Consider the following 14,949-nt stretch of genomic DNA (forward strand, 5'->3'; position numbering starts at 1 on the left):
TATCCCAGTGAGCCCCAACACTATTAAAATTTTTCCTTTTCACAGGCTGATCCTGAGACACGATGACATGCCCATGCCCTCACACGATGAAGCCCATGGCAGCAAGGGGGGAGGTGGGCCTGAGCCCAGCTCCTCCAGGCACAAGCCCAATTCTCTGTTCACCGCACTCAGATTCACCTGTGAAAACCGAGAGCCAGAAAGTCACTCCTTTGTAAGGTGCAAACGGATTATGTTGCACATTCTGGGGAATCTCACAAGTTTTGCACCAGAAGGCTTATTCTGCAAGCTTGCAGGATGATCAGGGCCTTGTAAGCTCAGAGAAATTGCAGGTCCTTGCCCTACATGACGGCCTAACCTCCTTTAGCTATTACAGTGGCATCACCCAAGCCAAGCGCTGCAGAAACCTGTCCTTACCAGCCAAATCAAACAGGACAAGTTCCCAGATCTTTGGCACTCTTATTGGTTGAGTGACATTCATCAGCAGATTTGTCTGGAGACTTCACTTTCTGCCTGTAGCTCTGTAGAGGGCGGCTGCTGAATAGTCAGGTTGCTTTTATGCAACATTCTTCAGTTGTACTTTAAGGTTGAATGACACCCCACACCTGGGCCAACCCTGGCCTTTCTGCCCCGGGGCTTCCACGCCACAGGACACAGGCCAAGCATGAGCACACAGAGATGAAAAAGAGTGACCACACGATTAGGGATGGAGGAATATGTCAAATTCGGTTTCTCTCAATTTCCCATTTTTCCAACCTTAAATTCAGTTCTCCTCATTTCTGCAGCAATTTGAAATTATTTTTTAATCCTCATGCAAATTGGTCAATGGTTTAGGGCAGGTTTCTCCTAATAAAACACATTTTTGTACGCACTTTCCCCCAATATATTTTGAAAGCAATTACAACTAATGTAATGCATTTTTGTAATTTTCACTAATTTGTGACTTTCCCCTAATGCATGCATTTTTTGCACATACTGTTTGGTTGGAAAGCCTCCATCGCAAAATTCAAAGAAGTTCAGATTTCAAAGGATAGCTGTGTTTCAGTTTGTGTATTAGTTCGAGAAGTGTTAATTAAAAAGTCTCTCATTGGGATGCAAACAAAATCGAACTTCTCCTCCATTCCCATCCCCACGCACAACCAGCTGCCATTTTGCCACTCTCTACAAGTGGGCATGTCACAGTGGGCTCAAGTCCTAATGAGAGACTGTTACATACCTCCTCTTTTACTGTGCCAAATTCTGGATCTAGGGCTTTGAAGTGGTAGCGATGTGTTCCTTCCCGATCAATAGCTGCTTTGAAGTCCCTTAGAGTCACCTCACCTAACCTGCACAGACACAAGAGTAGGAGAGAGGTAGAGCCAGTCTCACTGCCAGCTTATGGCATAAATAACACAGGGCCCCATGGGTGCAGCGGCTGTTGCAGTGCATGCTGGGAGAAAGAACATCCCCACAAAGGCACAAATTCTGACTTAAGTCCCCCCATGACAGCCTCACCTCTTTGGTATGTTCACCATGAAAGGTGTGAGGGAGCGATCCGTGAAGTAGAGCACTTTGGTGCAGGCACTGCTGCTCATTGCAGGGGTGCTGTGAGAATGAGGCAGTTCTGCAAAGACAGACGGACTCTGTTAAATTATAGCCCTCCAACTCTAAAAGAGAAGCTAGAGAAAGAAAATGTGAGAGATCACCTAACATCAAGGGCTAGTGACCACACCCTGACAGAAATCTCTCTCTCTCTCTCTGTTTGTGTACACACACACACACTTCACACCTCTACAGAGTTTGTCACCAATAGCATTTAGGGACAACACCAGTGGACTAGACCCCAGGCCACACAACACCTCTCCCACAACAGCATCATCCTGCTTGCAGCCTCTGGAGTCACTGGCAATAATCCAGCCAATGATAAAATCAAGAATTCTGTTGTTGTTTTGCAGTCTCAAAGCACAACTCCTGCAATGCCTCCACTGGCCCCAAAACCAACACCACTATGTGGATAAGCAGAGAATTGGCACAGGGAGAAACTGCAGGCATGCCTGCCTATCAAGGGTTACACAGCACATACATCTCTCCCTACTTTTGGAATAGTCATGCAGGTGTACATCCCTCATGCTACATCTATGCTATTTCCAACAAACTGGATGTGGGAGGAAGGTTTGGGATTCAACAAGCCAATTTGTCCAGGAACATGAAGTAGCTTTATTCCTATCTGCCACTGCGCACAACTCACAATCTCCAGTATAGGTAGGGGTGAGCATGGATCAGACAGGTACAGATGCCAGCAATGCCTGAACTTCCTGGAAAATGCTTCGGTCTAAAGGCTTGGCTTATTACCAGCTCAACATTTCTCATAATACAAAACCTCTTCTGTTTTATAGATGCAATGCAATGATGGCGGGGAAGGAAATGGTCCACCCAGAATGACATAAGAGATGGATATGAGATGCCCGTTTTTTAAAAATCCAGCTGCAATGACTGGGGAGCAAGGAACCACTGCCAACTGTGACCACTAGATGGCAGAACCTGTTTGCGGTAAGACACTGCAAGGCCTCGGAGAATAAGGTGGTGTTTTCTGCTTGGTGTTAAGAGTAAATATTAATTGGAGTTGTTCATTATTTATGGTGCAGTAGTGTCCAGAGACCGAAGCAGTCTACTTTGTGCCAACAATTGCACCTTGGCAAGCTCTTAGTTCCAAGTGAAGCTGCTGAAAGGAACACTCCAAGGCAAAGGGGCAAGTAGGAGAGTGAGCAGGTCAGGGGTGAGAGTGAGGAGGAGCAAGACCTGCCCAGATTTCCAAAAGCATCCCTGCTAAACAGCCTCTGTTCCAGAGTATCTGGCAGCCCCTCCAGATTTATTCTGCATTTGTCCCAATTTGCACAAAACTTACATCGAGGTTAGACAAATGAGCATTTGTTCTGATTTGTCTACGGGGCAGTATTATTATTATTATTTGCTTATTTATACCCCGCCTTTTTTGCCCTAATGGGACTCAACGCAGCTTACAGATAAAAACAAGAGTTGCTAAAAACATAGAAAGAGCAATAATTAAAAAAACAATTAAACATGAATAAAATTATAACTATATACACATATAAAACCTGTTCAAAGCATACAAATAATTACAATAAAAAATGCACAGCACCAGTCCTTTCAATAAAGCAGCCAGTTCCCAAAAGCCTGTTGGAACAAGAGGCTCTTCACCTGCCAATGGAAGAACAACAAGGAGGGAGCCAGTCTAGCTTTTTTAGGGAGGGAGTTCCACAGTCTGGGAGCCGCTACCAAGAAGGTTATGCTGGTATGTTAATGAACATTCATCAGAATTCGCTTGCAAGGTGTTTACATGCCTTCCTATTAATCATTTGTCCACCCTACACTTTCCAGAGATATTTCCCCGTCACTTTCCTAACCACAAAAGGTCCATTCTTTTTTTGGAAGTGGAGTGCTAGGGCGACAAGAGCACTTGAATGCACTTGAACGGTGCAAATCTGCTTTTCTGGAATGTAACTGAATCCCTCCCACAAAATACTGACAGTCTAGACCTGAAGCAGGAGATTTCTGTCTGGAATGAGAGAGCGGTCTTGGAACTGCACTCACTGGAGTTGGAGGGCCAGGACTCTCGGTACTCGTTCGTGGCGTGGCCGGCAGGTGATTTTCCTTGGATCTAGAGGGGGAAACCAGAAAGACACTCTGTTCATGCTCATAGGCACATTATTATTATTACTATTAAGATTTCAGGACTGAGCCCTGGCATCACAAATAGGTTCTGGGGTTGAGGATCCAAGGACAGGAATGACTTGGAAATTGTCTCCTCTTGTTGCTCCTGGAGAGTCTTGGAGAATCTACTTTAAAGCTCTGACAGAAGGGCCTACTTTTACTATTCCAATGCAGGGCAACCCTTTACCGGTCTTTGCATCGCTGAGCTGAGCAAACATCACAGAGGCTCAGGAGACTTGAGAGCTTGAGAGGCAAGCCAGGCTTGCCTGCCGAGTAGCAGCTACAAACGCGAGGGGCTCCATCTTAAAGGTCAGCGGAGAGGAAAACAACAGATGGGTTAAACTGATTAAAGGACCATGCGCAAGTGTGCGCACCAATTGGGACAAAGGGAGCATGTGCCGCTGTAATGTCAGCAAGAGCCTGCTCAAAAATGACCCCCACCAAGGACAGCATCCAGTGATGTGAGTGACTGAAAAGCCCTACAGCAATGGCAGCACCTGGCGGCCCTTTAGCCGTTTCACAGCTTGTGACGAAGTCACCCTCAAGGCTTCCTAGAGGAGGAAGGTCCAGTGGGAAAGCGGCAAGAGGCCTGTGAAAGGAGGGAGGGCGCAGCAAGCTTGTGAGAGTCAGGAGCAGGAACCAACACTCCCATCTCCTTGGACATATTTGCCTGGCGTAATATAGCCCAGCTGCAACTAAGCCATGAAGCCTGAAATTCACACACCACAAAACCTAGATCAAAGCCAGGACTCCCAAATCCCAGACACATCCCAGACAGTGCCTGGGAAAAGCATTCATTTTTGGTGGAGCTAGTGCTTTAGGACAACACGCATCTCTACGTCCCCTACCTCAAGAATCCCTCCAGGGTGAATCAGGTGGCTGCAAACTCCCCCTTTGTCACAATGCAAGTCTCAACACATAACTCTCCCTGTTGCTCCCTAGCCCTTCCTTGGGCACCGATGCTTCCTCCATTTTGAATTTAAAGGATGGCTCTAGCTCAGCTCTGAAGCTAAAGCAGCCGTGGCTGTGAAGTAAAGGATTTACAGGTCTGTGCCATCCTTTACTGCCAAGTACACTAGGGAAGCCATTCTCCCTTCTCACTAGATGAAGTGATTTTGGAAAATGCAAATAACTCTATACATAGATCCCTCAGGAAGAGAATGGGCTACAGAAGGCATTAATTAGGCCACTGAGCTGTAGCAACGAAATTTCCCCCTAAGCAGCCTTGTTACGGCTGGTCCCCCAACTCCCCACGGGCCTGCACTCTCACCATATTAATTTACAGCATTTTTAACAGTCACGGTTTACCCCTAAGAATCCTGGGAACTCTAGTTCCTAGCACCTTGAGAAACCCAGGATTCTTAGGGGGAGGCCACATGCTTTAAATGTATGGCATGGAACTCCCCTACAGGAACTCTCACACAGTGCTTTTTCTAGGACCCCAGCAAGTGCACATGCCCTGAACTTAGCCTACACTTGCTGGAGCATGCATGGCAGAAGGAGGGGGTCATAGCAGAGATGATGATGATGATGATGATGATGATAATAATAATAATAATGTACTTTATTACCCCCTCTTCACTGTAAAGTGTCATGGGCACATGGTCTGTCCATGCAGGGCAAAGGCGCTTACACAGCAGTGACTCCTCCAGGCCCCATGTGCAGGTAAACCCACAAGCCACAAATGGTGCAGAAAGAGGCAGCATCGCCCCAGCATGACCCAGGAGCGCCTCTTACCCTCCTCTCTTGCCTCTTCTGCATCTCCATGCGGTGCAGTCTCTCCATCAGGCTGGAGATGCCCTGCTCCAGGCTGTCGATGGTATGGTGCTGGGGGTCGTGGCCGCTGAAGCTGTTCCGCAAGCTGCGCAGGGCCTCGCGCACCAGCTGCAGGTCGTTGGTCTGTCCAGGAGATCAGAAGAGATCAGGAGGAAGCAAGCCTGGCTTCTCTGAGAGGCTCTGCCCTGCAATACCCCTGAGCCCTTCCAGCAGGTGGCTTGCAAAGCCTCCATGGAGCCCCAAGAGAAGGAGAAAGAAGTAACTTACCCCTCTGTGTGCTGTAGAAGCAGCTCCTTTTCCTGACGTCTGCAGGAAGCCGTTGCTCTGAGAGCCGTGATTGCTGTAGACTATCACCTGGTTGGCATGAAAGAAAGAAAAACTTTTGTGGCCACAGGAAAGGAGACAGAGCTAAGAATGGATTACAGACCCAGCCTCATTTGCCACCATATTCTGGGGGTCTTCCAAAGTGAAGGCAGAAGATTTATAGAGGAGCGAAGTCCATTTTTGGAAGCACTTTCATGAAGCGGTTCTGCAAGTTTGTAGCAGAAACCAGCTGCACATTGTGTTGATTGGCTGGTGTCCATGCTGTCACCACCTCCCAAATTCCCAGAGCAGTTTTGCACTTTAGATGATTTTTTAAAAAATAATTAATAATGCTTCAAATCAGTACATGTGATATTTTTTTTTAAAGCCAGAGAATCCACCTTCATTTTTAGGGGTGGTCTCACAACAGAGCAAGTGTTCAATTTGCTGATATGCACATCAGTCATTTCAGTTTCAGAGCTAGGTGGTAGCTAAGCTCAATCCTCAACTCTTTTTCTCTTTTCTATTACATCTGTTTCCATCCAATGCTGCTGCTGCTGCTGCTTCCAGTCTAACTGCAGTGTAATCAGAGCTTACTATTATTATTATTGTGCTGTAACAGCAAAAAGCCACACTTGCAAAAGGCAAACAATGAAGTTCTGCTGCTGTTTCACACACCTCTTCTGCATCCTTCTTCATACACTGAGCCAACAGAGCTTCTTTGTGCTCCAGCTCTCGCTCCAGCTCCGCCTGCATACAGAAGAAATGGATCAGCAAGCAACACAACCAAGAGGCCTGGGACATGAACGGGGACTGGTGGCGGCAGCAGGGCAGGGGGTGGTGCCGGTACCTGGTGATAGCTGGCCTCGGAGAGCTGCCGCAGCATCTCCTCCATCTTGGCCTGGTGCTGGTGCAAGTGCCGATCCTTCTGGCTCAGCTCCTTCTGCAACACAGTGGGAATTGGGGTCATCAGCAGGGGAAGGAGGCTTGCACTGGATGGGAGCAAAGTTGGGGGCAAAGGTCAGCACAGGCCACGCAGCTGTTGCTACACGGCTTTCTTCGGAGAGGAAAGATCAGCTGGGCACCCAGCACACTGGGCTGCCTGGATAATGGAGAGACTCAGTAGCACAACCCAGCTACAGGTAAGGGAATAGGAGAGAGGCAGAATTAATAAGGGCACGTGAGGAGGATTTCCCAGTTACACTGCAGGAGTGACCTGGGCAGTATGTCCCCTCCCAACCCCAGAGAGGAAGGAAGATTTCCTTACTTTGTATTCAGCGAGAAGTCGATTCCGCTCTTCCACTTTCCTCTGTAGATCAGCCTGCATAAGAAACAACTGAGTAGTGAGCTAGGTGTGCTGTTTGTACCCCCTGGCTCTGGAGACCCAGTGCAACACTCCACAAAATGTGCCAACACACACACACACACACACACACAGGCCCCTGTTGTTCCCTAGCCCTTCCTTGGGCACTGACGCTTCCTCCATTTTGATTTTACAGGGTGGCTCTAGCTCAGCTCTGAAGCTAAAGCAGCCCTGGCTGTGAAGTAAAAGATTTGCAGATCTGCGCCATCCTTTACTGCCAAGTACACTAAGGAAGCCATTCTCCCTTCTCACTAGACGAAGTGATTTTGGAAAATGCAAATAACTACATACATTGATCCCTCAGGAAGAGAATGGGCTGCAGAAGGCATTAATTAGGCCACTGAGCTATAGCAACGAAATTTCCCCCTAAGCAGTCTTGTTACGGCCGGTTCCCCAACTCCCCGTGGGCCTGACCTCTCACCATATTAATTTACAGCATTTTTAACAGTCACGGTTTCCCCCTAGGAATCCTGGGAACTGTGGTTCATTCCTCACAGAGCTTCAATTCCTAGCACCCTGAGAAACTCCAGTTCCCAGGATTCTTAGGGGGAGGCAACATGCTTTAAATGTATGGCATGGAACTCCCCTACAGGAACACAGGAAGTTGCCTTATGCCTGCACACAATTACCTGTGCACTTATCCCAGTATTGTTTACTCTTGACTTGTTGTGGCTCTCTAGGTTTTGAGGCAGAGGAAGGCCATTCACATCACATGGTCTACACACACACACACACACACACACACACACACTCCTGGAGAGGATAAGGATTCAATCTGGAACCATCTTCAGGCAAAGTGCATGCTCTCACGCTCCAACCCCTCCCACAAGTCCCATGAGCTTCAGTCTCCAGAGAGGAAACCTCACACACGACGCTGCAACACAAAACGGCCACTCACATTTTGGCTATGCAGTTCCTCCTTGTCCATGTTTGCTCTAAGCAGCTCTTGCTTTATCTGAAGAATCAGAGCATCCTGTTGGGCCAACCGCTGCTGCAAGGCATCCTGGGAAAAATAAAACGCACCCACTTCAGGCTGCCATCCTGGAACATTTGCTAGGAAGCAAGTATAATTGCACTCAGACTTACTTCTGAGGAATTGTGCAGTGTAAAGAACCTACAGACTAAAATGTGAAGAGAAAAGGAAGGGAGGTGCAGAAGGCAAGAGCACAGTGGCTACAGGAAGAGAACTATGCAGGCCAACCCAGGTGAACTGTTTAGACCAAACTCCAGGATCTCACCACACTCCAGCCAGCAGTCAGCATCTCAAAAGGTATATCTGTCCCCAGGGCTGCTCAGGCAGCTAAAGTGATAAAAATATGGGCAAAAATATGTGCCTTTGGAGGTTCTTTTGTGCGGCCCAGAGTCAATTCCTACGGCCACCACTCAGTGACCACCTACACAATCCATGAAGGAGAAGCTACCATTGTGTCTTCAAGTGAGCAGAACTATACAACACTCACCTAGGAGTACCCTAGTGCCCACTCAAAGATGTAAACATCTACCAGGGCTGAAAAGCTGAGAACGTAACATTCAGAGTATCACTATATGAAGATCCTAATCTCTGTAGCAGAGATAGGGAAGCTGTGACCGTCCCGATATTATCGACGCAACATGTACTGTAGCCTGGTAGGATCTGAACTGCTTTACCAAAATTGCCTTTAATTCAGGCATAGATATTGTTTGAGACACTTGTTTTGAGGGCTGCTAGTGGACCAAATAAAGATCTCAAAATACTTAAACCAGAGCAAGACACATGTAGTAAAATGAATGTGAAGCATGCATGCAATTTAAAGCCTAATGGCCCGGGGAATACCATGGGATTTGAGCTAGCTAAGCTCTGAGAACCACATTGCCCTGCAATCCTGCTGTATCTGTCCAAAGCAGGGTACATTTCCACAACTCTCCCTTCGTGTTTCTCACAGGTTTCTTCCTCCAGCAACATCAGGTGAGGAGGCAGAACTAAAAATACCTCTTGCTCTGGAGCTGATTATCACATGGCCGGGATATAAACAAGCTGAAGGCAGCCAAGCACAGCACATAGATTTGTTGCAGATCCTTCATATGTGTGTTGTACGCCTAGGAATGAGTACACTGATCCATGAAGCAACAACCTTCACCTTCAGGAGAAGACAGATTCGCACAACCGTTTCCTCAAAGCACGCACTGACTTTTTAAACTGCCATGCAGTGGGGATGTGATTGTTTTTGACCAATGAGTGTTGACTGCAGAGCCAGATCCCATTGCTGGGTAGACCCTTTCAAATTGCCTACTTCCACCTGATCCTCAGCACTTTTCAAATGGCAAAGGCAGCATTTATTAGGGAATCACAGGTTGTTCTTTCAGTCCACCCAGAATGACCTGTCCTCAGGTCTGGTTAAATATTTTAGCTCCTTACAGTCAATAATCTAATTTTTAAGTATCAGTTTCTCATGCTGTCACAAATTGTTCTACATCCTGTTTTTGCCAGCATTGGGGGCGGTGGGCGGGTAGGGAATCACAATTTAAAAATTTTAGAGGTCCCCCTGGGATTTCCCCAGCCTTGCCTATTCAGTTTGTCCTTTGGAAACTGAATAACAGAGAAGCTGCTGCCTCTAACCCTACAAACTGCTTGCAGAAACCCACATTAACGTCAAGAGTACTTGCAATCAGACACATAAATCAGTTTTTGCACATTCAGCACAAATGCAATTGCTCCTCAAATCGCCTTCACATTTTCTCCAGCTATTCTTCACATTTTAATTTCCCTCTGGACAATCCACCAGCTGGGAAATGGCAAGCTTGCTAGGCAGCCAGGGGCGGGGGGTATAGAGCGCTACCAAAAAGACACATTCCTTGGGGGAGTCCTGATGGAGAGAGGCATTTAGACGGGTAACACTTATCTTCCTGGTTGGAGTATCTCCCCCCCCCTTACCCCACCATATATCCCAGTGTGAGAGATCTTCAGCTACAAACATCTGTGTACATTTGGATAGGCAGGTGGGGATTAAATGTGTATTACAAAATGTTCAGAAGTCATCCTGTCGGGGTGAAAAACTCACAAGCAGAATTCAAGGTTCAACACCTCCAGTTGGTTGCTTTAAAAATGCTGCACTGCTCACAGAGAGAATGAAAGTTGTGAGTCCGTTCCAAACATTGCTAGCAATTTAGATCAGGGGTCAGCAAAAATTTTCAGCAGGGGGCTGGTCCACTGTCCCTCAGACCTTGTGGGGGGCCAGACTATATTTTGAAAAAAATAATATGAACAAATTCCTATGCCCCACAAATAACCCAGAGATGCATTTTAAATAAAAGCACACATTCTACTCATGTAAAAACATGTTGATTCCCGGACCGTCCGTGGGCCGGATTTAGAAGGCGATTAGGCCGGATTCGGCCCCCGGGCCTTAGCTTGCCCACCCATGGTTTAGATTCTCAGATGTGCAAAAGAAGATTCTTTGAAAAGCAAGCATGACCCAACATTAAGGCTGGGTGAGCCATTTCTGCACTTCTTCCCCAATCACGCCAAACTGCAACAATAGGCCTTAGCCAATATTTTAAACTTTATTGTCTTACCTTTACCCCTTGCAGGCTTCTTGCTTCTTGCTTGTGCCTCTGCAACTCTTTCTGCAAGTTGAACAAAGTGAGGTTGCAATGACATCCTGATGTCACTGTCTCAAAATCAATGCTGCCTTTCCCACCTCCCTTCACTGCTCATCCTCCCCCCACCTGAAAATGTTTTAAAGAAACCCTCTTTCATGCTTGAAAATCAAATGAAATTTTGTACAGGACCTGTTTTAATGAGCCCGAAGGAACCAAGAAGAAATCAATGCGTGCATGAACGCCCCCCTGGGCACCGCCTGCTCCCTTAAGAACTCGACATTAAACGGGAAACGGGGGAAACCGACAATCCCTCAAAATCACTCTTTCGGCCCAGCGCTGAGAATGTAGCTTCCAGTGAGAGTCCTGGGCTCGCTGCCAACTTCTGCATGGGCCCCAGATGAGACAGACATGACAGAATTGCCTTTTCCTGAGCTGCTTTCATCTTGCCAATGAAAGTGTGAATACACTTAGACATGGCTAGAAATCTTAAGTAATGCCCCCATTAGTTCTCCAAATACAGCGTAACTTTTCAGTGTTAAGTAGGGTTCAAGAACACCTTGCAGAGTTAGGCTTCTCTTAGTTGCTGAAGAAGGGATGTTGTAACAGGGGAGAAGAAGAGAGGGTGCAGAAATTTGTGCAACCAGAATCACACGATAAAAGGGGAGAATTAACTACAGAAAGCCATGACTGCAGTAAAGCCCAGTGCAGAAGTATAGCCCTCACAGTTCTCCATGGGAAAACCTGAAAACACATGGGGAACTTAAGCTTTCTGTTAAGAAATTTGTAAAGAGCCCTTGTGGGATATAATTTCTAGTACTAGGCATGCTCCTTCACTGCAGCTGGTTCCCACAGTCCAGGCCTGGTTGTTGCCAAGGGATGCGGTTGCCAATGACCAGAACCGAAGTGGTTCAGGATGAGCAAGGTCTGTGCAGTTTGCATGGTTCGCTTCCCTCAGTGAATGCAAGGGCATCCTGAGGGGGCGGGGGATATCTGTGTTTCCCCAGGACATGTCCCTTGTTCCTTGTTATGCTTTATAGCCCTTGATCCCACACTTGGGATAGTCCCGCACTGAAAATGTGTAATGGTTTGGATTTGCATGTTAGACCCCCCTCCCAAAAAGCCACCGTTTCCCTGCATGTAGCATTCAACTCCTCCAGTGTAAACACAAATGACCCAATGAGATCTTTTAAAACGCAATCAGACGAAAGCTTCCCATCTCACAGACATCCTCAACAGTTAGGTATATATCCTGTACGTGACCATCAGGTCCACTATGCGGCTTGCAAAATGCAAAAGTAAATGAGTAAATTCAAACCTCTTGGGCCTCCCCTTGTCTAAAGCAATTGGTGGGTGATGCTTCCTATATGGCAGAGGCAAGGGCACTCCAAAGGCCAGGAGAACTAGAGCAAAATGCCCGTTTTCCAGGTAACCACCCTGTGATGTTCTGTTGGGTCTGTTACTACAAGTAAAAATTCCCCAAACCATCTAAGTAATCTTACAGGTTTATAGAGGAGCAGGCGGTCTGTCAGGCAACCTGGTGTCAAATTGTTTAGGGCTTTATAAGTTAGCTACAAGACTTAGTAGCTGGTGCCCCAGGAACCTCTCCCTTGCATCCTGTCTGCCTCTTCTTACCTTCAGCTCTTGATTCTCCTCCATGCTCTGATCGAGACGGCTTCGGACTATGATCTGAAGGCAAAGTATTGCAGTTATTTACCAGTGCCTGCATAGAGATACTACACACAAAGAAGAGTCTCTAGAGAAAAAGCCTTTCTGACTCACCAGCTGCTCTTCAGGGCAGGCATCTTGTTCGCAAAGGACAAACAGTCTTTCTTGCTCATCCTCAGGTAACGACCCATTGAGCAGCAAGGCCTGGCAAAGCAACAAAGGCAAAGGGAAAGGCCCAATCAGAGACCTCCATGGAAAAGCGCCAGAGAGAAATTCAATCCCGTCTGGAAAGGCCCTGTCTGGGATGTGCAACCTTGTCTGTTTCAGCAACTGGTGCCCAACAGCACAAAAACTGGATTCTGTCCTCAGATGACATTAAAAGCGGTATTTGGACACAAGGGAAAGAAATAAGAGTGCTGCTTTTGGCAGACCGCTAAGGCCCTTTTGGAGTCAAATCCTCAAAGTCGTAACTGTATAAACAGCAAGCTTAGTTTCCCAAGAGATATCTATTTTAACTTGAACTTGAGTATGAATAAGTGCTGTTTTGGCTACCTAAGGATCGACACTCATCTCTGAACTTTGGAAATAGACGGAGGGAGAAAGAGAGACAGACGCTATTCTAGCCCTGTGAATTTAGACTGTAATTATTCCCATTCTGCAGATCTGAGCATGAAAATAACTATAGGAGACAGAAGCTGACAGGAGTTAAGATATGGAAGATGCAAGGCAAGCAGTCTTTACTTTGCAGGCTGAACTTTTGTTTTACTTAGATCCCAGAGAGAGCACTGGAAAGCAACACTGGTGTCCAATGGCAGGGACAGTCCAACTGAGATTCGGCAAGGCTAAACTCTGAAGCTGGCAGAATGTGTGTGATAGATAACCAAGGGAGAGGCAACCCTGGCAGAATGCCACCCTCATACACATTTGCATTCCCTATGCCAAGAGCTCCCAAAGTTTGCCCAGCAAGATATCCAGTCGGGACCAACCAGGGAGCTGCTACTGTCCTCCTTCCCAAAGAAACATGCTAAGCCCTGGGCCTTCAATCAAACCCTCGTGAACTAGAGGCTTTAAAGGGGAAAATTGACTATTCAGATCCAATTTCCTGGACAGTGGGATCAGCTGCCTCCTCACTTCTCCTGGGAGACACGATGCCAGGCAGCTGCCGCCCCGAGTACCAGCTGCCTCCCGTTGGCTCCCGGAGCATGAAAAACCAGAGCAGGGAGTGCGTGATCTCAGAGGGTACAGTGGGCAATCGATTTTCAGCAGGGCACCAAGCAGCCCTGCTTGCTTTTTGAGCCTTTTGTGTCTCCCGTTCACTGCCGGCTGCAAATGCACCCTCCTGCCTGCCCTGTTTGATGCTGCCAACACAATGCTGCCTTTGTGCACTCATACATAAACATTTACAATTCAAAACCAGCACAGTTCCCAGAGCAGAAAATGCTGGTGCTTGAGAAAGTACAGAGCCTTTAGCAGAAGGAACAGAGCACTTGACCTCCAAGCGGAGCAGTGAGGAGGAGGTGGGTGGGTCACGTAACCAGGGAGGGGTCAGAGGTGGAGGAACAAACCAGTCAGGAAGAAACACTATCTCTCATCATTGAAGCAAGGCTTCTCACAAGGCAAATAAACTCAGTCCTTTAGAAGCCTTAGATGGAAACCTGTATTCTAGCTTTTTATCAACTGTTGAACTGATGAAGGTATTGTCCCCCTTTCTCTATGGTTTTTACTGTGTATTCTTCCCTTTTTAAAAAAATATAAAAAGCAGAATAGCGTACTTGGTATGCATTTGTTACACATAGCCCAGACCTGTTCATCTCAGACCACACTTCTGGTGTGGGGATGTATTTTCCCAGCACTTTGCATCTGGTAGAACACAGTTTGTCCCCCAGATAAAACATCCAATCATGATTTGCTATTGCTGTGCAGAATGTAGTTGTGCTACTATTATGGTCATCAAGTGGTGCAGAGAATGACATAAATCCCTCCCCAGCCCTATGCCAGTGGCACTTTGTGATTTTTTTTACTTTGCCGTGCCCTTGGTGATGATGTGCTTCCTGAGTGCGCTTCCTCAGCACTGAAGCATTCGTTCAACACATTTCATTAGTTAGTATTGAAAGTTTAAAGAGCAGCATGTCTCTCTTGTCTTCCCTGGGCTTTCTCAGAATTTCTAGAACTACCAACCTCAGGAATGGCTGCAGGTCCCTTTTTGGAAACTATTTATTTAACAACATTTGTATACCACTTGATTGTAAGAAGACCTCAAAGCGGTTTACAAAAGAAACAAGACATAAAAATTATCAGTAAAAAAAAAAACACAGTTAAAAGCAAATATTTAAAGAACAATTTAACTCATCTGAAAACTAAAAACATCTCGGTTTCTATATGTCAGTATAGGATTACCTAAACAAAAATGTTTTAAGCAGTTGCCAAAAAAGTGTCTGCCTTATGTCAATAGGCCGGGAGTTCCAAAGTGTGGGTACTACACCACTGCTTTATTACAAGAGGAGGGGACAAGTATTACATGGCACATGTAACAGTGCCACTTCCGCAGATCCAAG

At 46.7% G+C, this 14,949-nt stretch overlaps 1 protein-coding gene across 14 annotated transcripts in view; it reads right to left on the bottom strand.

Annotated features, from left to right (window-relative positions):
- The window catches only part of DIXDC1 (DIX domain containing 1), a 76,353-nt gene that overhangs the window by 4,554 nt on the left and 56,850 nt on the right, over window positions 1–14,949 (bottom strand). For 11 of the 14 annotated variants that reach the window (XM_083714216.1, XM_083714211.1, XM_083714218.1 and 8 more), the window contains 12 exons: window positions 12,509–12,598; window positions 12,362–12,415; window positions 10,703–10,753; window positions 8,049–8,153; window positions 7,055–7,108; window positions 6,638–6,730; window positions 6,466–6,537; window positions 5,752–5,838; window positions 5,446–5,607; window positions 3,589–3,655; window positions 1,492–1,600; window positions 1,214–1,322 (listed from right to left, as the gene is read on the bottom strand). In XM_083714216.1, coding sequence (XP_083570342.1) covers window positions 1,214–1,322; window positions 1,492–1,600; window positions 3,589–3,655; window positions 5,446–5,607; window positions 5,752–5,838; window positions 6,466–6,537; window positions 6,638–6,730; window positions 7,055–7,108; window positions 8,049–8,153; window positions 10,703–10,753; window positions 12,362–12,415; window positions 12,509–12,598 — 1,053 coding nt within the window. Of the gene's footprint in view, window positions 1–1,213; window positions 1,323–1,491; window positions 1,601–3,588; window positions 3,656–5,445; window positions 5,608–5,751; window positions 5,839–6,465; window positions 6,538–6,637; window positions 6,780–7,054; window positions 7,109–8,048; window positions 8,154–10,702; window positions 10,754–12,361; window positions 12,416–12,508; window positions 12,599–14,949 lie in introns of all 14 variants that reach the window. The other 3 variants (XR_014558307.1, XR_014558308.1, XR_014558309.1) reach the window with 1 other exon arrangement.

Source organism: Podarcis gaigeae (assembly GCF_964106915.1).
Source record: "Podarcis gaigeae genome assembly, chromosome: 15".
Classification (NCBI taxonomy): domain Eukaryota; kingdom Metazoa; phylum Chordata; class Lepidosauria; order Squamata; family Lacertidae; genus Podarcis; species Podarcis gaigeae.